The 27126-nt window shown below is 41.6% G+C and overlaps 1 protein-coding gene across 3 annotated transcripts in view; it reads left to right on the top strand.

Moving 5' to 3' along the window:
- Positions 1-27126, top strand: part of LOC134966278 (myosin-binding protein C, fast-type-like) — a 231571-nt gene that overhangs the window by 27365 nt on the left and 177080 nt on the right. For all 3 annotated transcript variants that reach the window (XM_063942887.1, XM_063942886.1, XM_063942888.1), the window contains exon 2: positions 18620-18832. In XM_063942887.1, the coding sequence (XP_063798957.1) occupies positions 18620-18832 (213 nt within the window). The remainder of the gene's footprint in view (positions 1-18619; positions 18833-27126) is intronic.

Below are 27126 nucleotides of genomic sequence, written 5' to 3'. Positions count from 1 at the left end.
GCTTTTATTCCTGTAAAATGTTCAGTTAATGGAATAACTACTTACAGAAGATTATAAACAGCAACTCAGTAACATAGCAATCCAGCTGCACAGGAGAACAGTAGTTTGGTAAGTCAGGATATGCAACATTCAGGGCTTTTTGCACAGCGGTTTTGCTAAAATATGCTAATACCACAGGAGACATCTTGTAAATAGTTGTCTCCTACTGACTTCTGGCTTCAGTGATCCACTGCTCCATCTGAAGATGCAGCATTGGACCACTCTGTGTGAACATAGGTCAGCTGAGTAACTCTCAGGTTACTCGGGATGGCTGGTGTACAGTTTGGGGCCAATGAAGCTGTGTCCAGCGACTGGCCTAGGCACGTTCAGAAAGCGTGGTCACCGCTGGCTATCCCCCCCTCCCCCAAACATATTTGACATGCATGCGGCTAAAGGGCCCCATACACTAACGCGACATGTCCGACCGTCATGTCGCAGGTGATCACCCTGGCAGGCTCCCTGGCAGCAGGATCGCCCAAGATACATTGTATGCTGTCCTTTTGCATACGCTGTATCTTGGGCGATCCCAGTCATGCCTGCGGGGTTGGACATGATCGTTAGTGCAGCATGGTCTTTCTGGAGGATCCGATGCTCACGGGAACGCGCATTGGATCTGGGGGGTCTTTCCGAGTTGATCGCTCGCTAGCAGTTTTTAGCAGCCATGCAAACGCCACGCCGTCACCCACTGGTAGTGTATTTTAGCTTAGCAGAAGTGCGAACGAATGTATTGCAGAGCGCATGCAAAATATTTTTGTGTATTTTCAGAGTAGCTCAAAACCTACTCAAAGCTTGCGATCACTTCAGCCTATTCAGTTGTGGATTTGACTTCACACACCCGCCCAGCGTTCGCCCAGCTATGCCTGCGTTTTTCCTGGCACGTATGCGTTTTCCCAAAGACTCCCTTAAAACGGTCAGTTGCCACCCAGAAACGCCCACTTCATGTCAATTACTCTGCGGCAAGCAGTGCGACTGAAATGCATCGCTAGACCCTGTGCAAAACGACATCATTCGTTGTGCCCGTACGTCACGCATGCACAATTCGCCGCATGCGCAGAACTGACATTTTTTAGCCTGATCGCTGCGCTGCGAACAAATGCAGCTAGCGATCAACTCGGAATGACCTCCCTGGTCAGAAACACTTCCAAAATGCCCGATTTCATCCGATATATCAGACCGAATGCCCGAAATCAGATGAAATCGGACAGTATCGTTCTAGTGTATGGGGCCCTTAAGGGACAGTGGCGGCTCCAGAGGGAAGGCCGCAGTGCAGTCTAAAATACAAATAGGGGAGCCACACCAACTGCCAGTATGTCCTGGGTGGCGATGATTGGCAGTATTTGTGGTGGCAGTTAGTGTGGCTCCTCTATTTGAATTTTGGACTGTGCTGCAGTCCCACTTCTGGAGCTTCATAAAAAGGAAAGGGGAAATGGGATATACCTCTGCACCAGTATAATAGTCTCAATTGTTAACAAACCCTGATTAGTAACTGTCAAAATGAAGAATTCATATATAAAGATTCTCGGGGTTGCTGCCAGAGACAAGTTTTATGCACACTAGAAAAACAAGAAGGAAATAATGTCTCTTTGTTGGTGCACATAGAAAGATTACATTAAAATATAACTTTAATAAATCCATAAAAGGTTGTAAAATCACGAAATAAAGACAGTACATACAATACAAATAGTGAATAAGGTGTTCAAAAAAGTGATATTAAAACCAAGGCACGCTACCCATCTGCTATACTTTGTCATTTTAATTTTTATCTTATAATGTCAATGAGGATGGGGCAAATTTGTTGAATGGGAGCTCTGTGGGTAAGTATTTAAGGATATGTTGTCAGATGTCTCATAAATTAAGGTAAGTACATATATAGATTTGCATCATTGGTCTGTAGTTTGACCACAATTTACTATCACATAGTACATTTCAGTTTAGTCACTATTCAACATTCAATTCACAATACACACAGTGCTCAATTTATATGTCCACCTCTGGAGCTGCCACTGCTTAGGGGGCAATGTGGCCATCAATGCAGACTAGATTTATGAAGCGGTGATAAGAGTGGAGAAGTGAGCCAGTGGAGAAGTTTCCCACGGCAACCAATCAGCATTGAAGTAACATTTATCAAGTGCATTCTATAAAATTAGATGTAGCAGTTGATTGGTTGCCATGGGCAACTTCACCACTTACACACTTCTCCACTCTTATCACTGCTTCATACATCTACCCCAGGGATCTGCACATGAGTAGATCTGAAAACATTGGAGAAGTATGCAAACCATCGGGTTTATGTGCATCTCTAAACATGGCCCTCAGTACATAGAGGGGTGCCAAAGGTGCACACCCTAATATCTTTCTCCCTGAATGACCACCACAAGCAGGTTTATATACTGTACCTTAACTCCTCTTGATTGAAGAAAGGGCACGGTTTCTTTCCTGAACTACAGAAGGTTAACCCTTCAACTGTAGGAGATTTCCACCATGCCACAATGCTAGAAAATTATGTCATCATTGTCTGAATGCACAAATAGACAAACCTGCTAGAGAGGATTCTGAAATTCTTATATTTCAGAAAAAAAAATAACTTTAGAAGACTCTGCAGCTTCCAGATGCTTTTATCTGTGATAAACGTTTAGATTTACAGCATGATTTGTTTACAGATGAACAATGTTATATAAATTAAATTTTATGAGTGAAACCGGTCATTTGGAAGTGGTGTAAAGTCCCTGTGATAACATTTTTGAGCTACAGTACATCTTTACTCCACCGTTCCGCACTATACACTATTTGTGAATAAGCATTCAGATGGATTTCTAGTCTATTGTATAAACTGAACTGGGAAAAAATATAAATTCTGCTTTTTGATGATGTTTGAATTTTGTGTGGTAAAACTGATTGTGAAATTCCGTGCAGAACACTTGTGACCAAATATAGGCCCAGATTTATTAAGCCTCGGAGAGTGATAAATTGCACGGTGATAAAGTACCAACCAAGCCGCTCCTGTCATTTTTCAAACAACAGCTTGTTACATGACAGATATGAGCTGATTGGCTGGTACTTTATCACATGCAATTTATCACTCTCCAAGGCTTGATAAATCTGGGCCATAGCTTGGGAAATGTGCGATATTGCTTAGCAAAATGGGTAGTGAGGCATATACTAGGTTTACAGTAGCAGGTGCCCCTGTTTGGCTGCAATATGTTCACTGTGCTTTTCATATAGGCTGAAAAGTTGTAAATATTGGAACAGCACACAAAACAGACACCTTCCCTGTGTGTATAGGTGCATCCAAGACTAAGCCCCTTTCCTTTGTACTTGTCATGTAACAAAGCTGCTCCCCAAAATAAAAGTTTAATTAATGTCAGAAAAAGGTCCCTCCAACAACCTGTTCTATCTCTACATAACAAAAATACAAGTTTCCATGGTAATCAGAAATATATTCTGCAATAACAAATGTTTACCTAAATAACGTATACCGCATTCAGACAGTGTATATAATAAACATCTCCTATTCTTTTTATATATATCCTTTATCTACACTACTTATGATTAGTATAATCAAGGAACGGGGTCCAGTCTCAGTTCAGCTATGTGACAGGCATACGAACAGCTGCCTCTAGTCTTGGATATCTGGGAAAAAGAAAGAGGTAGCGATCAGAGGATGCGCAAGGAAATCTATCCACTTACTGTATGCAAAATTCTTGGAATCTGAGATCTCTAGAAGCATTCCAGGGCTAATTTAACATTCTAAAAGGGGTGTGATGTAAATAGTGGGTGTGTTATGGGAAGCCAGCTTAGTTAATACAGCTCATTATCTGGTGGCTCAGCGGAATGCTGAATTTGAGACGCATATATTACAAGGCTTTATGCCCAAGTCTATTTTTTAGAAATATTTTAGCGACTGACTATGATGATTGCTTACCTAGGGTATAATAATCAGGGGTTATAGTTAAGATTCAAATTTGTGAACTAAATAAAGTACAGAAAAGAAAAACATGTTACTTTACAATGTTATATACCAGTGTTTCCCAATGACAGTCCTTACGGTACCCTAACATGATATCCATCATGGATAACATGTTAGGGTACCCTAAGGACTGTCATTGGATAATCCATGTAAGGATACCCATGCTTGAGCCCAGGTGAGCAAATCAAAATGGCTGAAGTAATAATTAAGTCACAAAATGACTAAGGTGCTAATTAAGTCACGTGTGCTCATGCATGGATATCCTTAAACCCTGGACAGCTAGGGTGCCTTGAGGACCAAGTTGCGAAACACTATTATACTCTATACATAATAATATATATTTTCTTCAGCTGAAAAGTTCTTTAATGTACAGTAAGAGTTTCATTTCATTTCTAAATTACCCTAGAAGTAAGCAATATTTTCCAGGAAAGACTAAAGCTGTGTACACACTGGGACAAGGGGCATTTGTTCTGACATCGGAATCAATGCCCGTCAGCCCAGATTGCCTGTACACACTGCAGCAATGTTAATAAAGGTAGGAATGATCATGTTCCGTCATTCATTAGTATAAACAAGAACGCCAGTGATATCGCTAGGCTTGATGTGCAGCATATCAAACCTAGAAACTGTCACAAGTGTTTGCGGGAGTGTGCAATCCTGCATACACACTGAGTGATGTAAGCGATATGTTGTTCCCAAATGGCTTTTGGGAACAACATCGCTCCGGGGTGTACCCACCTTAAGTTTCATAAGTATTGAGTTTCCTTGGAGACTGTTACCAGGGACAAACACAGGATTTCTGGAGGGAGTTTCCAAATATTTGGTTTTAGAACAATTGTCACCATCCAATGGAAGATGTATAATTAGCATGTAACAAGATATAGTCTGCCACAAACAATCACGGTAAGCCACTTACCAGATTCTCTCTCTGATGCGATGTTTAAGCACTCAGTTCCATCGACACACACACAGCAGGACAATCTGCTGCTACAGAGTATGTGCAGTAGCTCCATTCTGCCTTTTATACAGCATGCAGTGCCGGCGCTACGCGCTCAGCAGCTCCTGCAAAGCAGGGAGGTGCTGAGCCTAAGAGGCGCTCTCCCCGCTCTGCTGATCTCCGCAGCTCGTGCTGGCTGCCGCTGCGCCTGTTAGGCAAGCAGCGGCACCGACAGCGTGAAGCATGGCTTCATCGCAGGTGCCCGACCCCAGCAGTGTCCCAAGTCAAGCCAGCGTTCCACACACGCAAGCCCCGGAGGGAGAGACAGCAGCTAGATCCACGCCTGGCGCTGCGGCCACAGCAGGGACCAGCCATGCCTTTTCACTGCCCGCGGTATGTGTAGACGCCGAGCACCCCTCAATCCCACAACAGTTTAGGGAGTGGGGAAAAGGGACTGTAGTGAGTACCTGCTGAGCGTTTTAACCCTAGACCACCAGGTGAAACATAGTTATAAGAAAATTTAAATAAACTGATCAATTTAAACGCAATTCAATAGGCATAAATAGAACCACACAAATTATATGTAGGGTAATATATATATATATATATATATATATATATACACATACATATACATATATATATATAAGGTATGTCAGACAGACAGCGGCACTCGGAGGCGATATAGAAGAAAGACGGTGCATTTGTTACATCACTTCAATCCATCCGTTTCCGGACCATACAGTCCCTCTGTCAAGGTGATACACCTTGTATGCACTGTTTTTCTTCTACATTGTCTCCGAGTGCCACTGCCTGTCTGACATACCTTCTACAGATTTTTTCCAGATGGCACCGGAGCATTTACCTAGACAGCAAGGGTGATTGGCGATTCAATTTGCTGTATATATATATATATATATACATACATATACAGGGCCGTAATTAGTGGTGTGCTAGCGGTGCCCAGCACACAGTGCATCTGCACAGTGGGCGTGGGACCACCAACAGCACCCGCATTGCCGCCGCCGCAGTAGTATTGTGCAGGCATCAGCAGCTTGGCAGCTGCAGTGCCCGGCTACTTGTCACATAGGTAGCTGGGTAGCACTGCAGCTTTCCATCCCTCGTTAGACTCGGCCTCTGGGCTTCCCCGTCTATGTCTGCAGCGTTTGGGCGGGAGGAGGCTGATGGAAGGCAGCTGCTTTAGGAATAAACATAAGTTTAAAAAAGCACACACACACAGTCAGTCTTTCTCTCCTCTCCCCCCGTGGCGTAATGTAAAAGACTACCTGGCATAATATGTATAAGCGGCATTACAACTGTGGGCTTTATCTGTATAAGAGGCACAACTACTGTGGGCATTATGTGTAAGGGGCACTACTACTGTGGGCATTATGTGTGTAAAGAGCACTACAACTGTGGGCATTATGTGTATAAGCAGCGCTACTACTGTGGGCATCATGTGTAAGGGGCACTAATGTGCGCATTGTGCATAAGGGGTACTATTTTGGGCATTGTGAATGATGGACACTACTATATGGTGTAATGTGTATCAGGGGTACTGTGTGCAGTGTAATGTGAATAAGATTGTGCTACTGTGTGGGTACTTTGTATTGGGGGCAGGGGCGGATCCAGAACAAAATGACAGGGGGGGCACCATGATAGGGGAAGGCGGGGGGGGGGGACTTTTGCGCACACTCCTGGGCAGGTGGGTGTGGTCTCATAATAAGGGTGCCATACCAATGAGCCACAACCTCATTTTTATCACGCTGTGGGCATGGGTCTGGTGGGTGACAGGGTGAGTATACAAGGACAGGTCTGGTAGGGGGCAGGGTAAGCGTGCAGGGACAGGGTGAGTGTGCGGGGACAGGTATGGTAGGGAACGGAGTGAGTGTGCGTAGACAGGCCTGGTAGAGGACAGGATGAGTGTGCGGGGACAGGTATGGTAGTGGACGGAGCGAGTGTGCGTAGACAGGCCTGGTAGAGGACAGGGTGAGTGTGTGGGGACAGGTCTGGTAGGGGACGGAGTGAGTGTGCGTAGACAGGCCTGGTAGAGGACAGGGTGAGTGTGTGGGGACAGGTATGGTAGGGGACGGAGTGAGTGTGCGTAGACAGGCCTGGTAGAGGACAGGGTGAGTGTGCAGAGACAGGTCTGGTAGGGGACGGAGCGAGTGTGCGTAGACAGGCCTGGTAGAGGACAGGGTGAGTGTGCAGAGACAGGTCTGGTAGGGGACGGAGTGAGTGTGCGTAGACAGGCCTGGTAGAGGACAGGGTGAGTGTGCAGAGACAGGTCTGGTAGGGGACGGAGCGAGTGTGCGTAGACAGGCCTGGTAGAGGACAGGGTGAGTGTGCAGAGACAGGTCTGGTAGGGGACGGAGTGAGTGTGCGTAGACAGGCCTGGTAGAGGACAGGGTGAGTGTGCAGAGACAGGTCTGGTAGGGGACGGAGCGAGTGTGCGTAGACAGGCCTGGTAGAGGACAGGGTGAGTGTGTGGGGACAGGTCTGGTAGGGGACGGAGTGAGTGTGCGTAGACAGGCCTGGTAGAGGACAGGGTGAGTGTGCAGAGACAGGTCTGGTAGGGGACGGAGTGAGTGTGCGTAGACAGGCCTGGTAGAGGACAGGGTGAGTGTGTGGGGACAGGTCTGGTAGGGGACGGAGTGAGTGTGTGTAGACAGGCCTGGTAGAGGACAGGGTGAGTGTGCAGAGACAGGTCTGGTAGGGGACGGAGCGAGTGTGCGTAGACAGGCCTGGTAGAGGACAGGGTGAGTGTGCAGAGACAGGTCTGGTAGGGGACGGAGTGAGTGTGCGTAGACAGGCCTGGTAGAGGACAGGGTGAGTGTGCAGAGACAGGTCTGGTAGGGGACGGAGCGAGTGTGCGTAGACAGGCCTGGTAGAGGACAGGGTGAGTGTGCAGAGACAGGTCTGGTAGGGGACGGAGCGAGTGTGCGTAGACAGGCCTGGTAGAGGACAGGGTGAGTGTGTGGGGACAGGTATGGTAGGGGACGTAGTGAGTGTGCGTAGACAGGCCTGGTAGAGGACAGGGTGAGTGTGTGGGGACAGGTATGGTAGGGGACGGAGTGAGTGTGCGTAGACAGGCCTGGTAGAGGACAGGGTGAGTGTGTGGGGACAGGTCTGGTAGGGGATGGAGTGAGTGTGCGTATATAGGGGGTATCACCTCATACAGGGCACACAGTATATAGGAATAGTATGGACAGGTATACAGGGGTTGTCACTTCAGTACACATGGTACAGGATATAGGGGGTATGACATGCAGCACATATGGGCAATGACACTGTAGGTATATAAGAGGGGTCTTACCCTGGCATAGGAGTCAGACATATCATCCTCATGGTTGTCGTGACCGTGACCTGTTGCGGCGGACATGGGTGCCTTGGATGCCAGAGCGCGGATGGTGTGGAGCTTCTGTACGTAGAGAGAGCGTAGGAGCCGGGCGGCCTCAGAGAGGCGCAGCGCCCGCACACACAAGGGCATCGCCATGATCAGGCTGCCCTGACTGACAGCGAACGCAGCGGGTACGGGCAGCAGTGGGACTCGGCCACAGTAGACCCGGCTGAGGGGAGGTAGAAGCAGTGCCCCCAAATCACGGCCGCCGCAACGCCACTATAGGCATAGTGTTTTGGCAAACTCCAGATAATGCTCCAGTTTTTATGACATCTTATCTATTCTGTATGTTTATACAGCAGCTGGTGCACTGGATCTCCTAGATAGATACTGTGATATTACACAGTGTGATCCCCCTGGCTGCTGTGCTGACTGTGAGTTCTGAATGAACTGTTCTTCTGCCTAGATCGAGTGAGCCGCCCGAGTAAGCCGTTTCAAGCGAGCGGCGGTTCACTGACAGACTAATGTCATTGTCTGTGTGATGAGACCATGAGAAGAACTGACTCGCTCCCGGACGGAAGTGGAACAGAGCTGGCGCTGTGAGCGGCAGTTCTTCACTGACACTGACTTGGTGTAGAAGCGCCGCTCACTGCGCCGCTTCTGTTCCACTTTCGTCCGGGAGCGAGTCAGTTCTTCTCATGATCTCATCACACAGACAGACAGTGTCTGTCAGTGAACCGCCGCTCACGTCACTCCGCTCCGGCCTGCTTCCTCCGCTAATGGGGTTGGGGACGCATTCTGAATATATCCTAAACGACAGGGGGGGCACGTGCCTGGGTGCCCCCCCCCTGAATCCGCCAATGATTGGGGGTACTGTTGTGTGACCATACCCCTTCCTTGTGAGACCACACAAATCTGGTGTGCACTATTCCTTTATTAAATATGGGAGGGCGCAAATTTCTAGTTTGCAGGGGGGCGCCGAACACCCTAGCACCGGCCCTGACAGCATGTATAGCTGATGGCTATGTTGTGGGGAGGGGGGTTCCCTGGCAAATTGAAACCCCCCTACATTTGCATATGAAGAATTGGACCAGTGTTGAAGTTGCCCATAGCAACCAATAATCTTGTACTTTTATTTTATCAAATTAGTTTGATAAATACTACCTAGAAGCTCATTAGGTGCTATGGGCAACTCCTCCACTGTTCTTCTTCTGTAAAATTTTCACTGCTTGATAAATCAACATAGGTTTCTAACTAACCACTTGCCTGGCACTACCATGAGATGCCACAACAGCAAGGAGTTTATTCCCTGGCCTGGTCACATAACATACAGTCAGCCAGTCCTGCTGTGTCCCCCATCTGTATGGAGGAAATCCGTTCTGCACAAGTGCAGAACAGTCTTCCTCCTGCTGTAACGGCCCCCTGGAAGTGATGTTGTGATCCATGACCGTTGACATCACTTCCGAAATTGCGCCCCAGAATACCTTGCGGACAGCATTCTGGGGTGCAGGACCTAAACGTGCTGGGAGGGGAATATTGTTCTCTTCCATGCTCCGCTGCAATAAGGTGAGGGGTGGGGCTATAACATGGGTCGGGGGCTGGTAATGGGGAGAGTCATCAGGGCTAGGGGGGTTTATGCTGCCGCATAAAAAAAATATTTTTGTATTTACAAAGGGGGCCTATGGTCACAGGGTTAGGGTGCAAAACATAGGTATATGTAGGTATAAATGGCGGGATGTAATGCAGCCCGAATTTGGTAAAACCATGCCTTGTAAGTGATTGCCCCTTTTAAAAAAGTCAGAGTTCGGCCGGCATCCCGCATGGCCGGCGTACTTGGGCGGCATTACATCCTACCCATATTTTTTTTATGAAATAATTAAATATATCTTTAAAAATATTTTTACATTTTTTAAAATAATTAAAAAAAAAGACAATTTCTGAGCGGTTTGGGGGGAAAACATTGTCAGTTAAGTGGTTAAGTAATAGTAACAATTAACAGTTTAATTTCTAGTTCTAAAAGATAATTAGAAATCAGAATGTGACTTTTGCTAGTATCTAATATGGTTACAACATTTAGGAAATATTGTCTAGCTACCTATAGCAATAATCCCACTTATTAGCCATTGATGATTTCTAGTCTTGTTTTAGAAAATGACACTTGTTTTAGAAAATGACACTGCCTAGGCACAACATGGTTTATTAACATAAACGCTTCATCTATTGTTCTCAGCTGCAATACAATACAGAGAACAATACAGCAGGGGATTCAATCATTACAGCAGGGGATTAAATCCGACTGGCCAGTCTCAATGAATCCTATTAAAGGTCAAGATAAACATGGACCCATCTGTAATACTCCATTTTGGCTCTGGTGGTTCCCTTTCACTTGCATGAAATAAAGTGGTGACAGGCTCAGCGCTCCTGTGGGTTGATAGGACTGTGCTTAGCAGGTTTTCATTTTTTCTTCCTGGCAGGACCCCAAGAGACTGTTTAGAGCAACACTTGGAAATCAGCATTATGTGACCTGCAAAACGTTATATATTGTACCTAATGCTTGTTACCACTGTGTTTACAAATGGCCATTATCTTGAGCAGCATGAGTAAATGTTTCAGATAGAGGTTTCCAGCTAAGACCTAGTGCTGACCTGACCTTAGTGACTCCCAACCCAGCATTCCTGTGTGAACAGTCTTGGAATAATGTTTGACCTTGAACTTAGCTTTCAGTCAACAAGTTTTCATTAAGTCATCATTCTACAGTCTAAGAAAACCTTCCAGGATTAAAAACCTGATACCTCTAGAACATCCTAATATCTTAGTACATGCCTTTGAGCCTTTTAATATGATCTACCGTAATGTTGTCTGAAAGAGCTACACCACCTAGAGGTACCTCAAATCGCTGATCAAATAATCTAATAAATCAGTCCCACTTGTGAAACAAATACCTTTTCATCATTCAGAGTTATCTACATGTAGAACAATAAATAAATATAGAACAATACAAACATTCCAATAACAACATAAAACAATACAATACATATATTTCAAGATTAGTATCTTAATATATGAATAATTTTATTAACAAGGAAACTATTGGCTTAATATTTTTGCCCTTGATTTCACCGTGTTGTGAATCAATTAACCATCATATGCCTTTCATTGGGTAGGTCCAAGCAGAACTAAGCAAAACATTGAATTTTTTATTATTTTATTTGTATATTAATGCACCTTATCTAAATAAATGCTCATGGATTTCAAAGACCATTCAATTAAGTCATTGCTGAGAACTAAAAATGGCTATTGCCAAGTCAAGTATTGTTAACTACCATTTTGAAGTACTATAAATGCTATTGCAGACTAGTGATTACTGTCATTGCCCAGTACTGATAACCAACATTATCGAGTACTGATAATAATCACTGCAGAGTATTGATAACCACAAGTACTTATAATATTGATAACCAACATTACTGAGTACTGATAGTAGTCACTACAGAGTACTGATAAACACAATTACCGAGTACTAATAGCCAACATTGCCCAGTACTAATAAAAGCTATTGCCAAGTACACGTAACCGACATTGCCGAGTACAGTATCCCGGGAGTTGGGAACCCGGCAGTCAAAATACAGATGCCAGAATCCTGACAGTGATCCAGATGCCAGTACTGGCAACCCAACAAGGAGCATCATTCCTGCATCAGATGCCGAACAAGCATGGACCGGACTGCCAGGCAGGTAAGCCTTTGGGGGGCAGGGTAGGTTAGATTTAGGCTGTAGGGAAGGGAGGGTTAGTCTGCGGGTAGGGAATATTTGGTTTAGGCAACCCCTGGGAAGGTTAGGGTTAGGCTGCAGAGGAAGCAGGGAGGGATAGGTTAAGGCTGCGAGTAGGGGGGGGGGTGGTTAGGTTGAGGCACCACCGGGGAGGCTTAGGCTGCATGGAGTGAGGGTTATGGTAAGGTAAGTATATTTTCCTTACCCATGTCAGAATTATAAGCATCGGAATGCAGCGGTCAGTCTTCTGATCCATGGCTTCCCAACCACCGGTATTTCCTACCCAATGACTGATAATAGCTATTGCAGAGTACACATAGCCATCATTTCCCAGTACAGAATCCAAAATTACCGAGCACTGATAATAACCACTGTGAAGCACTGATAACCAACATTGCCCAGTACTGATAACCAACATTGGCCAGTACTGATAACAGCTATTGCTGAGTACAGATAACCACAATTGCCTGTACTGACAACAGCCATTGAAAGCACAGATAACTACCATTGAGTATGTGTAAAAATACATAACTTTATTTTTTGTAAATTGATTTTGTGGTAAATTAGATACAATTTAAAAAAAAAAGTAATGTGATGATATTTGCGATAAGTATCTGAATAATTATTACAGGCATAATGCCGATTTAGGAGACCTCCCCTCTGGGAGATCCTGGAGGTGAGGTCCAAGTCTTAGGAGGATTCCCTACTGTCTCAGGAGTCAGGGGAACTGTCCAAACTTTGTGAGTCTCCCAGACATACTGAGAGAATGAGCAGGTATGCCTGCAGGATGCATTTGGAGTATTCTAATAAAGCTTAAACAAAATCATGTAAATGGAAAGTGAATGATCCTGAAAATGCTATAAAATAAAGTGCATCTTTTTCAAATACTAATGTCACTGCTATATAAACTAAGGACCCACCATACAGTATAGTTGTATGTTATGGGGATATATGCGGAGAAAGTTCAGCTAACCTATGTATAGCAAATCTATAGCAAATGTTTCCTTTCACTATTTGGAACCAAACTAGAAGTATGATCAGTGCTGACAACATGCTGCGATTTACAGCATCTATGATGGTATACAGTAATAGAAAGTAGGCAGAAGAAAGTGACAGGCGGAAGGGAGACGACAGGAGAATATAAATGACCTGAAAGCAATACTAGAGTCGGAACATTTGAGCTCCTGTTAAAAACTGCTGATCTTGACATTAACAGCTTCAGTTAGAATTTATCTCCTTCATTGCCAATGATGAGATGAATCTGATAGGCTAAATGAGAGTATGTTCTCACAGGTTCTCTATCTAATAAATGAGACTAAGAAAGTTCAAGGCTGTGGAACGTGCTGAGTGAACATGGGTTTAATAGGCAGTAATGTATTATGATACCACTCTATGTCCTTGGTTTGGACTTTATATGCTAAATAATACAGATCTGCTTTTTCAAATCATGTACCAGTGTATTTCACATTCTGACCAGCACAGACTCAGAAATATTTCAGTCAGCTACTACAAAAGGTTATGGGTAATTGTGATGATGTCCATGCTGAAGATGTTGTCATAATAAGTAAAATCTAAGTAGAACATGGACTGGAATGCATAATATAGAAAATCGATATTAACATGGCTATATGGGTAATATATTATGCTATATATGTTAAAATAACGTGCACATGTTCTCTATATGCTATATGGGTAATATATATGCTATATATGTTAAAATAACGTGCACAATCTCTTCCACACGTCACTAACAGATTGGAATATTTGTTTTTTTATTACAACATTTATCGTGACAGAGCTTAGACCCCAAAATACAGAGCATATAGTTAACCATAAATTGAAAATTAAAGATGGAATATCATCATTTAACATATACTTATTGTATTTATTTTAAATGTAATTGAGACAAATCTATCGGTTTTTACATAACTTGTATTTGAGAGCATAGATGTGCAATAGGCTTTGTAAAATATATTAAAATGAGTAAAGTTATTTGACAACACTTTGTTTTACAACAGATTCGAATGAGATTTAGATCAAAACTGTGAACAGATCAGTCAATGATATTGATTTTCTTCATGATAAAGCAGTGCTTCTCGAATCCAGTCGTCGGTGCATGTTTGCCTTATCTCCTTGCTGGAGCTCAGGTGTATTCATTACTTACTGGCATTTTTAAAAATGATGTTACTAATAATTTCACTAGTGATTCTAGAAGGAGACCTGGAAAACATGCACCGTCTCGAGGACTGGATTTGAGAAGCACTTTGTTTAGGCACTCCAGTGCTGGTCTTACAGTGTGCTTTGGATTATCTACTACATAGTTCAGAGGTTCTCAAACTCGGTCCTCGGGGGCACACACAGTGCATGTTTTGCAGGTCTCCTCACAGAATCGCAAGTGAAATAATTAGCTCCACCTGTGGACCTTTTAAAATGTGTCAGTGAGTAATTAATGCACCTGTGCACCTGCTGGGTTACCTGCAAAACATGCACTGTGTGTGCCCCACGAGGACCGAGTTTGAGAACCTCTGACATAGGTTATCAAACTCGGTCCTCAGGACCCCACACAGTGCAGGTTTTTCAGGTAACCCAGCAGGTGCACAGGTGTATTAATTACTCACTGACACATATTAAAAGGTTTACAGGTGGAGCTAATTATTTCACTTGTGATTCTGTGATGAGACCTGCAAAACATGCACTGTGTGGGGTCCTGAGGACAGAGTTTGAGAACCTGTGATCTACTATATAAAAGCGAAAGTCTGTCCTTCTGTCTTTCTATACAAATCCACAGTTTAGAAGATCGTGAAATTTTACATACGAGCGTATTAAAACAGCGGAGGCAACTAAAACAATTTGAAATCCCAAGCACGCCTAGGGGGGAGACAGCAGCACAGAGGTATATCAGGAGACAGCATAACTCCGGAATTGCTGGAGCAATGTACTCAAAAATTGGTACACATATGCCTTACAATCTGGGAACAAACACTGTGGGGGGGGGGGGGGGGGGAACACCCCTAGCACCCCTAGGGATGAGGCAGCAGCACTGAGTATTTCAAGCAGACAGCATAACTCTGGAATGCCTGCAGCAATTTACACCAAACTTGCTACACATATCACCCTAGGGGTGGGCCAGCAGCACAGACTATATCAGGACATTCATGATATGTCAGTGATGACAGGACTGCATGTGACAGGGCCAGTGACATGATGTGAGGAGGGGAATGGAGGTAGCACGAACCCATACTGAGAGTTATATAGTGGAAGTAGCATGGTCTCCCAGCAGCATAGAGTATCTCAGGAGATACATAATGTGCTACGCTATAAAAAACTGCAAAAAAATCTATAATTTCACAGGTGCACTGACATGATGTGAGGAGGGGAATGGAGGCAGCAGGAAGCCACAGACAAAGTTGTATAGTGGGAAGAGCAGGGTCCCTTGGGGCACCAAAAAGTGGTCCGGTCACTACACAAAGTGCGTCAGGGAAGCAAGATATGCCTATATACTAGGTCTCCAACCAACATAAATTAACGAACAACTATCATTCAAATTTACCATCCTCATCCTGTAGTGTATTCAGCTATCTACAATGTTATTTATACTGTGTGTTTAATATTTAATTTTATTTTTGTAAACAGACATTCTTAAAATCCCGGGCAACGCCAGGTACTCCAGCTAGTTATTCTATAAAAAGACAAACTTTCCTGTTGAAATTGAGCAGGCTATTGTTTATGACTTGTTTGTACACCATCAATCTACCGATTAATCCTAACAAGACTGCAATGTCTTGTTGCTGAATAACATCATGCGAACACGATATTAACCATCTTCATTCATCATGGCTGAAAAAGTCAGTGTGCAAAGTACAATTAGTGCCATTCATCACGCCTACAATAGTCTCATCAGACCAAAAGAAAATTCTCGTACGTGTCTGCCATATTTTCTAGGTGGCATTTTACCAACTTCTGCAGGCTATTTGGGCAGGGTTTCCTCCTTGTAATTCTTCTATAAAGATATTTCTGTAAAATTGCTTGGAGAATTGTATTGCATTGTCTTCTGTAGCATTATCAGTGTCACAGATGGTGTTACAGTTATGTCTCTGATACACGCTTCTTTGTAACACACAGGGAAGCTGTAATTTAAAAGGTTTTCCACTTCTCTAGGATGGACTTACCTTAGCTCAAAGGATGTTCAATTTCTTAGCTACAGTATGTTCCATTTCCCAGATTCTGTCCATGGAATGAACCAAGTTTGAACTTGTTTGGCATCCTCTTTTTTCTTTTTCATTCACTAGGGGTCACTGGAGTACTCTTGGGATATGGACGGGGCGTTAGCAGGATAGGCACATTTAATTTATTGTTAAATGTTTTTGGAAGGTCTCTTAACTCTCTGTCATGCTGTAGGACCTCACATAGAAAGGGGGGGGGGGGGGTTCTTCTTACAAAGTAAGTGGCAACAGATGATATGCTAATTTCCAACACAAGGGAATAAAATGACAAATTACTTTATATTATTTTGAGATTAAAGTAATGACGGGAGAAGAACTTCCTGTTTCCTGAACAGAAAAGCTGACAGTCCTCAGTGCTATTGTCCTTACCATCATGTTTGTAGCTATACTGCCGGTGCTTTAAGTAGCATTTCACTCATGTCGACCAATTGGTGCCTGGTTTCTGGGGTCCACATGCTGCATGTCGACAAGACTTAGGTATCTCCTTCCAAGGCCATGTGCAAAATTTTGCCATAAAATTTTTTATTCATTGATGCTTCATTTATATCGTCAGTGCTAAAGGTTAGAAGATAAAGAGAAGGCAACAGTGACAGACTCACGCAAGGGTGTACCTTTCCTCCTGATTCAGTCCTAACTCGGTTCTCATGAGGGCACACCATTTCTCCTGATTTAGTCCTAAAGTGGCTCTTGCAAGCGTTCACCATTTCTCCTGATTTTAGTCCTAAAGTGGTTTTCACGAGGGCGCACCTTTCCTCCAGATTTAGTCCTAAAACTTGACATGGACTTTCCTAAAATGATTTTTAAACTAGACACATAATCTAAGAATATATTGTCAAATCCCCACAGTAAGGGGACAAGAAAGATAAACCAGTTATAACTGGGGTGCACACACCCAACTATTATTAGAAATATAAACTTTATTAAAACAATTATTTAGCAGCTCCCCTGTGTTTCATATGGTTCAATAAGGCTTTAATGCCCGCAGTAAATTAATAATATGGATCTTATTAAAATACGAAAAATGTAAAAGAATTAAGAAAAACACATATAGTGAAAAAGATTAAAAACAAATGGCAAATGTGTCCATTAATTATTTAGTATAAATATGTAATATGGTTCCGAACATTATTATAGCTATGATGATATGGTAGGATGTCAGTCATTTATCATCAATGCATTTAATGCGGCATATAGTGAGACACCAGCATCATTATGAACACTACACTTCAATTATACCAAGATTAGGTGTCACTTTATTTATATACATCAGTTACCACTGAGGTACAACTCTGGAATATGTATTTATCTCTACCTGCTGAATGGTGGCAGTGTACCTATGTGGTAGTGTTGCAATAAAGCTAGATAACTTCCCAGCAGCAGTTAATGAACATTGCAACATTTAGATACATATGTTATCATTACTTTGTATTATTACCACCAATAGTGGAAGACAATATTTCTATACTGCATGATATCAGCCTAACTGCTTTATAAACCTGGAATTTATGGGACGACCATAAATAAAATAGTGCTGTTACAGCACTCTATGCAGTCTCAATCTTGGGGTTCAAGAGTGTGCGGATAAGAAAGTACAGGTATATATAATACATAAAGGAATGGACACATTTGCCATTTGTCTTTAATCGTTTTCACTATATGTGTTTTTCTTAATTCTTTCACATTTTTCTTATTTTAATACTTTGCTCGTCATACAATAAAGGATATTTACAGACCCTATATGACAAAAAAAAAAATTCCGTGATCCATATTATTAATTTACTGCGGGCATTAAAGCCTTATTGGACCATATGAAATTCTGGGGAGCTTCTAAATAATTGTTTTAATAAAGTTAAATTTCTAACAATAGTTGGGTGTGTGCACCCCAGTCATAACTGATTTCTCTTTCTTGTCCCCTTACTGTGGGGATTTGACAATATACAGTTATTTAAACCAGTTGGTAGCACCATTTGAACTTTTAAATATTTATCTATGTGGATTATTTGAAACTTGTATACAGACACATTATAAGCTATAAATAAGGTACCCCAACTGCTTGATTATAAGAGCGTTATTTGCATCTTGGTGCAGGTTACTCTCCAGAGATGGTGAGAATTTAATCTCTCCATTTTTTGGAACTCTGCAACATAATCTAAGAATATTATTAAATTAGTATAACAAGTGACTGCAAAATGATTTCAGCCTATTGATTGTGATGCTACCATATAATAGTAAGCACTGAAGGGATTTAAAAATGAAAATGACCATAGTAAAATATGTTACTGTATACCTAAACTCATTGTAATGGCTGCTTCACACTAATTACTTTACTATTTTTTATTTTAGTGGGGAAAAAGGGAGTTGGACCAGCTAAGAAGCCAGCACCAAATGCAGCTAAGGCGCCACAACCTGCTGCCAATGAGGCTGCACAGTCTCCACCAGCTGAGGCCCCAACACCTGCTCCAGCTAAGGCCTCACCACCAGCTCCTGTTGAAGACCCTACATCAGCTCCAGCAGAGGAATCAGCCCCAGCTGAGACACCTAAAGAGGAGCAGAAAGGTAAGGTACTACATAGAAATAATGCTCCTTTACGTACAGTAGTTAGAGGTTAGCAAATTGTCACATTTGGGGATTAACCTGGATTTTGGCCATCTCAGATTTTAATGACTCACCATATGAACCCAAGTACAGAGGTGTCCTGCGTTCAGATTACCATAATTTATTTGTATTGTACACGCCAAACTGCCACAAAATGCATTGCTTTATGTTTTCAGAACCCATCTACTTCCTAGCTATGCATTTTTGTCGACAGGTGGGATTGCTTATTATAGTTGCACTGGATTTTGATGCCTCTGTGCTCTATGTATTTGACTGAGTTGGGATAGAGCAGATGTGTTTTGTGTCAAAGCTACAGTATGGTGATGATATAAATACAGACACATAAATGTCAGAAGGGACATAAGGAAGCCAAACAGATAAACATGTCTTGGATAAGATGCAGGATGGTACATTCAGTACACATAATTTAATGTAATCTGGAGATGGAAAACCACCTTGTAATCACTCATAGAATGAAACTTTACAGTTAAAGGTTGCTTATTTTTTTAAACAAATTAATTAACAGGATTATTTCATTAACTACTTTTTATAACCAACAGACTCCATTTAAATCACTTTTCAGTATTAACTTTAATAAAATATTTGTAAATAGACTGACGAAAATAAAACGATAAATAAAACGCCAGTGGACGCTAATTTCTAGATATTTGTTAAATTTATTTAATTGAAATCTGTCTAGATTTTAAATGTGCCATATGTAAGCTATTAAAAAAAACTAGCTGAAAAGATAATTGTTAAAGCAAGAGTATAACAATTTATTGTAACTAAATAAAGTAGTTGAGTGTTTTATTGTGTTGTCATTATTATATTGTGGATGTTTTAATAAACTTTTTCCTTTCTCTAAATGTATTGGTGTTAATTGTGCTAATGTTGTATGTGCTTTGTTTTTATTTGTGATTTGTCTCTTTGTATGTACTGTTAAATGTCCTTTGTGGTTAGTATACAGTATGTATGCCGCTATGTAATAAAGTTTGTTAAGCAGCATTTCAGTCATACAGTACTGTATGTTGTCTGCTGATGTATTTTAATGTGAATGTCTTGATTTGTGCTAAATTATATATACATGTAGGAGAGAAAAACATAATGATCTGTTAAGTCCCATGATGTTTGCTCTCATAATACGCAATTTGCACAATGTACCAAAAGAGCAAATACATATTTTTTTTAGGTGTGCCCAGTAATACAGAATAAGACAATAAACAGGATATATTTCTGTAAAAAAATTAAACAGGAGGTGCTAAGGCTTTCAAAATATCAATTATTATAAAAAGATCTGGAATCTGCTTGTTAAACAAGCAGCATTTCATATATAGTAACCAATGCTAAAGGGGCTATTCCTTATCCAGACCCAATTTGCCCCCAGATTCTTAAATATTCAGCAAACCACAAGTAGCAATATGTAAACATTGTTCTAGCTCAGATTTTAGCCAAACTAGGGCTATAATGAGATATGTAGGGCTGATACTGCCATCCAGGTCATAAGGCCAAGGCAGTAGCACTATGGCTACCTCAGTGACGCCTGCCTCTGGCTTGAGGGCTGAGGGGTGCCTGAAAGTGCACCTTGCTGTTCAGTACCCAGGTTCCTGCTTTCTGCTTCTTTTTGTGTGATGTCTTCATGTCACATGTGTGGATGATTTACAAAGATGCAGATGGGCGCACCCCGGGGCAATGGGAATAGTTCCAATATAGTGTTTGTATGTGGAGATTTCAACCTTTTAAAATGGAACAGGGTTCCTCTTCATTCCCTCAAAAAAATGGAAAATGGGGAAATATAGTGAAGTACAGTTTTTTTAATAGGTTGTACGTTTTTAGCAGCACATGAATAATATACAGTAATAAAATAATCAAGATACAATGTAAAATTCTGTAGTAAAAAAATTCCACCAACTTTCAGTGGGCAGTTAATGCGTACCAGAATATGTGGGGTCCCCAAGCAATGGTTACCCTCAAGCGTTTTGTGAGGTTATGAACAGGTACCTCCCGGGATGTCAGTACTGTTCCTCCTCTCGCCGTGGTAATCCTTGGTGTTCTCAATATTGCTGGATCTGTCGCAGTCTGTCCCACAGCACCAACGCGTTTCTGCTCTCAAGGAGCCTTTCTCAAGGTGTGTGGTGGAATGGAGAACTGGGAATATTTAAACCCAGTGCTGTGATATGATTGGTTCAGACTGGACCTGGCAGCAATTAGGATTTCTCTCATAAATTATATGATATAAATCTCTTATTTCTGGTCATTATGATTATTGGGTGGGTCTTGGTGTGGTGGAAACTAGAAAATTCTGTTTTTTATTCCCCAAAAGTGGTTTTTAAGGTGTTTAAATACCGCATTACGGCGTGCGTTCCAGCTCGTGGAACGCACGCCTCACTTCCGCTTCCGCCGGTCCTTCCTATTACACCTTCAGGCCTATCGCGGAGCGTGCGTTCCACAAGATGGAACGCACGCCGCACTTCCGCTTCCGCCGCCTGTTATTACTGTAGTTTCTGGTCCATCCCGGAGCGTGCGTTCCACGACTTGGAACGCACGCTACACTTCCGCTTCCGCCGCTCGTTTGTGATTTCTGGACCTTCACGGAGCGTGTTTTCCACGAACTGGAACGCACGCCATTACACTGCTATGACTCCAGTCAGTGCTTCCGGTTACGAGTGTTCCCTGCATTTGAACGCATAATGCGTTCCACTGATGTCTATTTGGACGGGGGGGGGTTTTAAATGAGGGAAATAACAAGTTTATACAAAAAAGGATAACAATGCACCAAATGCAGTTATTTGCAGGAATAGACATTGAATTGGAATTAGTCAATAAAAGAAAAAGCAATTTGTCATAAAACCATGAGAAACATTTATCACAAAAACCATTTCAGTTCAAAGTCCAGATTTAGTCCCTTAGGGAATAGAGTCCCTATATTATAAATCCATCTCATTTCTGTACGTGCCAGACTCTCTTCCAGATTCCCATTTTGCCAGTGATTTTGCACCATTTTAATACCTATTACTCTCTCCAAGGCATTGCAGTTTTTACTGTGGGTTGTCTTGAAATGATTTGAGACTGAATGATTTTCAAATCCCTTCTTTATGTTTCGGGTGTGTTCTGCCCATCGCTCCTTAAGGGGTCTGGAGGTCCGACCGATGTACTGTAGTTTGCAGCTACATTCCATCAGGTAGATACAATTTTTTGTATTACATGTAATGAAATCGGAGATTTTATACGTATTTCCAGTGGTATTGGACTTGAATTCCTCTATTTTGCTGGGCTGTTTGGTGTGACTCCTACACATCAAACACAAACCGCACCGGTGAAACCCTTTTGTTTTTATTCTGTTGGATTTTTTTGGTGCAATCGCACTCTTTACTAACTTTTGTTTCAAATTCGGTGCTTTTCTATATATAAATTTCGGATTCTGCGGTAAAATTTTCTCTAGAATCGGGTCTCTGGTTAACAGGTGCCAATGTTTTTTTACAATTGATTCCATCTCCTTATGTTGACCATTAAACGTTGTTATGAATGGTAACGTGTATGCATCTTCTTGAACTTTTATTTTTGGTTTTAAAAGGTCTTGTCTGTCCATTTCTTGTATTTCCTTGATATGTACATCGATTTTGTCACCTTCATAGCCTTTAGAAACAAATTTTTTCTTCATATCGGCAGATTGTTTTTTGAACACTGAAATATCCGTGCAGTTTCTCCTTACTCTTCTAATTTGGCCTTTCGGTATGGTTTTCAGCCAATTAAAATGGTGATTACTTGAAACAGAAATATAAGAATTACTGTCCGTTGGTTTAAAATATGATTTGGTTTTTAAAACATTATTTTCGATATAAAAAGTGAGGTCTAAAAAATTTACTTCTATTTTGTTAATATTGAATACCAGGGAGATATTAAAATCATTTTCATTAAGAGATTCACAGAAGGATTTAAGAGTTTCTTCGTCTCCCTCCCAGATAAAAATAATGTCATCAATAAAACGATACCATAGTTTGATGTTGGATAAAAACGGATTGCTTTCCGACCATATGTTATGGTTTTCCCAGTAACTCATAAAGAGGTTTGCATATGCGGGAGCAAAACGAGTCCCCATAGCAGTCCCCAATTTTTGTAGATAAAATTTCCCATTGTGCCAGAAAAAATTGTTGTTTAAAATAAATCTGATACTCTCCAGTATAAATGGAATTTTGTTCGTTTCAAAGGTGCTGTTTTGTAGGTGATAATTCACCGCGTTGATACCTTTTTCATGGTCGATGATTGTGTATAGACTGCTAACATCGGCAGTAGCCATGATGTAGTTTTGTTCCCATTTGAAGTTTTCTACTTTTTGTAGGATATCCAACGTGTCCTTAATATACGACTTGACTTTCACAACTTCGGGCTGGAGATGATGATCAATATATTGGGAAAGATTTGATGTAACCGAGTTGGTTCCTGCTACTATGGGTCTTCCGGGGGGATTAGATAAACTTTTGTGAATTTTTGGCAGTACGTAGAAAACAGGTAGAGTCGGGTTTTTGATATTCATGTACTGTTCTTCTTTTTCTTGAATGATACCTTCATTTTTATACTTGTTCAATAGTGTTTTTAATTCGCGTTCTATTCTGTCGTTCGGGTTCCCTCTTAGGACCATATATGTGGTTTTGTCTTCTATTTGTCTATTAATTTCTTCCTCATATTTTTTAGCATCCATAATAACCACTCCTCCTCCTTTATCCGAGGGTTTGATAACAATTTCTTTGTTGTCTTGTAAAGCCTTAATGGCCTCTCTCTCTTTTTTTGTGGTGTTGGGCTCTTTCTTCCAATGTGGTTGGAGTTTGTCCAAATCGGAAGATACCGCTTTACTAAAACTTTCTACAAAACATCCCCTTGCAAAGATAGGGTTGAAGGTGGATTTCGGTTTAAATGGATTTCTTTCTGCTGTTGTTTCTCCCGGTTGACTTATGAAATATTTCTTTAGGGAAACCTTTCGGACAAATTTCTGGATATCCAGATAGGTTTCAAATTTGTTGAGTCTGTTATCCGGGGCAAACTTTAAGCCTTTTTCCAGTACCTTTGTTTCTTCACCTGTCAGTTGATGGTTGCTTAAATTAAATATCTTTGTTTTCTCCATTTCCAAGTTGCTGTCCTCTTTCTCTTCTGGATGTTGAAATGTATTTTTTCGTCCTTTCCCCCTATTCCCTCTTTTCTTACGTTCTCTTCTGAATACTAGTATCTTCTGTTTCTCCTCCAATTCTGCCCTAAAAAAGACTCATTATTAAATGCTCTATATCTGTTGTTATAGTCTCGGGTTTGTGGTTCGTAATTCCTCTGATTAATGTGCCATTCATCCTTCACGACATAATCTCTATCATGATTTTGTCTTTCCCTTCTGTGGTTATTCTCCAACCTTCTCCAACTTTGGTTTCCTTTCCCCGTAAATTCTCTTCTTCTGTAGTTTCTATTGTTGGGGTAGGGTGAGGGTCTCCTCGTTTCTCTTCTTCTTCTGTCGTATTCTTCTTCTACATTTGATGACATTCTTGTATTCTTTTGTTTTTCATCATTCCTCATTTCCCTTCTTCCATTTCTCCTTTCCTTTGGTCTTTGTATGGGATTGATGTCACAATTACATGGGGTTTCTTCTCTCTCCTCCTCTATTAAATCCTGATTTCTTATGTCATCCCCTTCCTCTAGTTCTATATCTAATTCTTTTTTATCCCTTATGTACTTCCTTTTTTTTCTCATAATTAATTCTTTTTCTCTTTTGATTATCCTGCTTTCCATTTTATTCTCTTTTTCCACGTACTCCTCCAAGTCTCTATACATGGTTAATTCCGTAGTGAAGCTTTCTATTTGTTTTTCTATTGAATTGAGATCCTTCTTTCTTTCCTGTATTATTAGTTCCATAAGTGATATGGAACAGTTCTCCGTAATATTTTTCCATTTTTCATAGAAGTCTTTACTTTCGTTATCTGAAGATGGTCTTTTTTCTATCTTTAACCCTCTGGGTATTAATTTTTCTACAATGTACTTCTCTAGGGTTATAGTTTCCCACCAAATTTTGCTTTCTCTAATTAACACATACTCCAATTTCCTCATAATAATGTCCATTTCTTTCGTGTCTACTGGAACCTCCGTTGTCTCCTTTTCTCTATTTCTGGTTTCAAATACTGAATCCAAAAGTAGTCTTCTTTGATCTCTGTACCCCAGCATGATGCTGCTAGTAGGAATGGGTGAAATATATGGACTGTGTTTAAAAATGTTTTTTCCACCAGCGCTTCAAAACAATAGTGCTGCACCGTCCGCTGAAGTGGTCACCCCCACTTCCAAAGAACGTTTCTGGACAATTTACAAAGATGCAGATGGGCGCACCCCGGGGCAATGGGAATAGTTCCAATATAGTGTTTGTATGTGGAGATTTCAACCTTTTAAAATGGAACAGGGTTCCTCTTCATTCCCTCAAAAAAATGGAAAATGGGGAAATATAGTGAAGTACAGTTTTTTTAATAGGTTGTACGTTTTTAGCAGCACATGAATAATATACAGTAATAAAATAATCAAGATACAATGTAAAATTCTGTAGTAAAAAAATTCCACCAACTTTCAGTGGGCAGTTAATGCGTACCAGAATATGTGGGGTCCCCAAGCAATGGTTACCCTCAAGCGTTTTGTGAGGTTATGAACAGGTACCTCCCGGGATGTCAGTACTGTTCCTCCTCTCGCCGTGGTAATCCTTGGTGTTCTCAATATTGCTGGATCTGTTGCAGTCTGTCCCACAGCACCAACGCGTTTCTGCTCTCAAGGAGCCTTTCTCAAGGTGTGTGGTGGAATGGAGAACTGGGAATATTTAAACCCAGTGCTGTGATATGATTGGTTCAGACTGGACCTGGCAGCAATTAGGATTTCTCTCATAAATTATATGATATAAATCTCTTATTTCTGGTCATTATGATTATTGGGTGGGTCTTGGTGTGGTGGAAACTAGAAAATTCTGTTTTTTATTCCCCAAAAGTGGTTTTTAAGGTGTTTAAATACCGCATTACGGCGTGCGTTCCAGCTCGTGGAACGCACGCCTCACTTCCGCTTCCGCCGGTCCTTCCTATTACACCTTCAGGCCTATCGCGGAGCGTGCGTTCCACAAGATGGAACGCACGCCGCACTTCCGCTTCCGCCGCCTGTTATTACTGTAGTTTCTGGTCCATCCCGGAGCGTGCGTTCCACGACTTGGAACGCACGCTACACTTCCGCTTCCGCCGCTCGTTTGTGATTTCTGGACCTTCACGGAGCGTGTTTTCCACGAACTGGAACGCACGCCATTACACTGCTATGACTCCAGTCAGTGCTTCCGGTTACGAGTGTTCCCTGCATTTGAACGCATAATGCGTTCCACTGATGTCTATTTGGACGGGGGGGAGTTTTAAATGAGGGAAATAACAAGTTTATACAAAAAAGGATAACAATGCACCAAATGCAGTTATTTGCAGGAATAGACATTGAATTGGAATTAGTCAATAAAAGAAAAAGCAATTTGTCATAAAACCATGAGAAACATTTATCACAAAAACCATTTCAGTTCAAAGTCCAGATTTAGTCCCTTAGGGAATAGAGTCCCTATATTATAAATCCATCTCATTTCTGTACGTGCCAGACTCTCTTCCAGATTCCCATTTCGCCAGTGATTTTGCACCATTTTAATACCTATTACTCTCTCCAAGGCATTGCAGTTTTTACTGTGGGTTGTCTTGAAATGATTTGAGACTGAATGATTTTCAAATCCCTTCTTTATGTTTCGGGTGTGTTCTGCCCATCGCTCCTTAAGGGGTCTGGAGGTCCGACCGATGTACTGTAGTTTGCAGCTACATTCCATCAGGTAGATACAATTTTTTGTATTACATGTAATGAAATCGGAGATTTTATACGTATTTCCAGTGGTATTGGACTTGAATTCCTCTATTTTGCTGGGCTGTTTGGTGTGACTCCTACACATCAAACACAAACCGCACCGGTGAAACCCTTTTGTTTTTATTCTGTTGGATTTTTTTGGTGCAATCGCACTCTTTACTAACTTTTGTTTCAGTAGACACGAAAGAAATGGACATTATTATGAGGAAATTGGAGTATGTGTTAATTAGAGAAAGCAAAATTTGGTGGGAAACTATAACCCTAGAGAAGTACATTGTAGAAAAATTAATACCCAGAGGGTTAAAGATAGAAAAAAGACCATCTTCAGATAACGAAAGTAAAGACTTCTATGAAAAATGGAAAAATATTAC

The sequence above is a fragment of the Pseudophryne corroboree genome, chromosome 10 (genome assembly GCF_028390025.1).
Source record: "Pseudophryne corroboree isolate aPseCor3 chromosome 10, aPseCor3.hap2, whole genome shotgun sequence".
NCBI classification, from domain to species: Eukaryota; Metazoa; Chordata; class Amphibia; order Anura; family Myobatrachidae; genus Pseudophryne; species Pseudophryne corroboree.
Note: the sequence above shows the minus strand (reverse complement) of the source record. Positions and strands in the feature narration are given on the sequence as shown.